The 2,237-nt window shown below is 60.3% G+C and overlaps 1 protein-coding gene across 1 annotated transcript; it reads left to right on the top strand.

The window, feature by feature from the left end:
• The first annotated feature begins 545 nt into the window (after window positions 1-545).
• On the top strand, window positions 546-2,128 carry LOC136453227 (pentatricopeptide repeat-containing protein At2g27800, mitochondrial-like). Its single transcript, XM_066453812.1, has one exon. The coding sequence runs from the start codon at window positions 683-685 to the stop codon at window positions 1,835-1,837; it is 1,155 nt and encodes a 384-aa protein (XP_066309909.1). The 5' UTR covers window positions 546-682; the 3' UTR covers window positions 1,838-2,128.
• The last annotated feature ends 109 nt before the right edge of the window (window positions 2,129-2,237 follow it).

Below are 2,237 nucleotides of genomic sequence, written 5' to 3'. Positions count from 1 at the left end.
CAGACGGCACAAGGACGGGAGAAGCAGAGCGCGGCGGTGCTAGAGCCAGACGGCAGGCTGCAGGTGCGCCTCTCGCGTGTCTTTGGGCGCCGCGGTTACCGAGGACCAGCCATCACAAGCAGCAGCAATCTTTTTTTCTGTAGCATGCACCGATGCACTCTAGTGATTTGAGAGATGAGAAAAAGGCTGCAACAGCAGTCTTTTCTCTGTAGCCGATCACAGCGGCAGCACGGAGGCGGAGGCGACAAGCCACAGTGGCCGCCTGCGCAAAAGCAGCATGGGCCAGCTCGGCACCAGAGTTCGTGGCACCGAGGTCGGCGTCAAGATCTGTGGCGTCGATCTCGGCGCCATGTATTATGGCACTGAGGTACCGGCTACGTCGACTCTACCTAGGATTTCGGCCAGACACTTCGGCGCCAAGATCTGTGGCGCCGAGACATATTACCTCGGCGTTATGAGTCATGGCGCCGACCCTAGGGTCTAAAGATGAGTTTAAGTCTTCTCGAAGGCTAAACGTAAATTTTCTTTAAAAAAAAGGTTAAATTGTAAAAAATTAGGGGCCGCGTGCTGGTAACCGGCTTGTCACGGCCTTGGGCCTTTTGCGTAAAAAAAAAACGGTGCCTGACCTCCCTACCCGCTCCACGTCAGTCGTCACTCAAATTCGCCCGCCGCCGCGACCGCGATGACCACGCTCCTCCGCCGCCTCCTCCACGCGGCTCCGCCCCCCGCCCCCGCTTCCCTCTCCAGCCACCTCCCCTTCTCCACCAGATCTCGCCGCACCCCTCACCGCTTCCGCCGCGGCACCAACACGGCGCCGCCCTCCCCCGACGCCGTCTCAGCAGCTATCGCATCCCTCCCGTCCCGCCTCACCCCGACCGTGCTCGCCTCCTTCCTAGCCTCCACCTCCGACGCCCGCCTCCTCCTCCCGCTGCTCACCCACTCCCTCCACCTCCCCGCGTTCCGTCCCGACCCCGCCCCATTCCTCGTCGCCATCAAGCGCCTCGCCACCGCCGACCTCTACTCGGACTTCGACCGCACCTGCGCCCTATCCTTCTCTCTCCTTCCCTCGCTCTCTTCCCCTGGCCCCCTCCTCCGCAACGCGCTTTACTTCTACTGCCAGTTCGGCAGGCTCGGCAAGGCCTTCCACGTCTACACCCTCATGCGCGCCTCCGCCGACCCCGCAGCGCGCCCTTCCGCCGACACCTACCACGCGCTCTTCGCCGCGCTGCTGTCGCGCGGAGGCGGCGACACCCTGGTCCATTACATGTACATGGACAACGTGTCGGCGCTGTTCAGGCAGATGCTCGAGGAGGGGATCCCGCCGGACACGCGAACGCTCAACGTGCTCATCAGGGGCTACGCGCAGTCGCTGCATCTCAACGACGCGCTGCGCCTGTTCCACCAGATGCGGCCCCTGTACGGGTGCGAGCCGGATGCGTTCTCGTACAGCTACCTCGTGCACGGGCTGAGCGCGCAGGGCCGCACCAGGAACGCTCGGGAGCTGTTCGATGAAATGCGCGGGAACGGTTTCCTGCTGACGGAGCCAGCGTGCAATGCGTTCGTCGGTGCGTTGGCTATGGCTGGGGAGGCCGAGGACGCAGAGCGGGTGACGTGGGAGATGGCCAGGGCCGGGAGGGTGGTGGATGACATCACAAGGAGGGCATTGGTGGAGGAGTTGTCCAGGGCCGGGAAGCGGGAGGATGCTGACAGACTAGCGAGGGAGATGGAGCAGAAGGGCATTGTGAGTGCTCGCGAACTACGAGCACTGCTGAGTTCTTTCCGCAACGACGGTGATGACAATTTGGATGTGGATGATAGTGGGAGGAGCACCTGGTGACACTTTTTTTTTCTCAAGAGACCACCGGCTTTCAGCAGCCTTCTAACCTATCCACGTCAGTGATTTTAAATTTTTGGGCGTTGAATTGGAAATCAACGCGTGCTACTTACCCCATCTCTTGCCGGTGAGGTGGCGACAGCCTCATTTCTTCCGGTCGGGCTGGCACGGGGAGTCCTCAGCCTCGCGGTTCTTGTGCCAAGGCTCTACCTCATCGACATTGTACTTTTGACACATTGTGGCAACGGGGTGGGCCACAACAGGTGTACCATGTGCAGATCTGTGCAATCAAAAGCAAGATCCACGGGTAACTTGAAGCCACCTGAGTGAGCTCGTTCATTTAACACTAGCTGTCCAAATGACATTACCAAAGATCTATTGGCTGTTTTCAAATCCTTCTACT

Source organism: Miscanthus floridulus, chromosome 5 (genome assembly GCF_019320115.1).
Source record: "Miscanthus floridulus cultivar M001 chromosome 5, ASM1932011v1, whole genome shotgun sequence".
Taxonomy (NCBI): domain Eukaryota; kingdom Viridiplantae; phylum Streptophyta; class Magnoliopsida; order Poales; family Poaceae; genus Miscanthus; species Miscanthus floridulus.
Note: the sequence above shows the minus strand (reverse complement) of the source record. Positions and strands in the feature narration are given on the sequence as shown.

Bases quoted from the DNA above. Each gene is read 5' to 3' on its own strand.
- LOC136453227 (XM_066453812.1), top strand. From the start codon at position 683: ATGACCACGCTCCTCCGCCGCCTCCTCCACGCGGCTCCGCCCCCCGCC.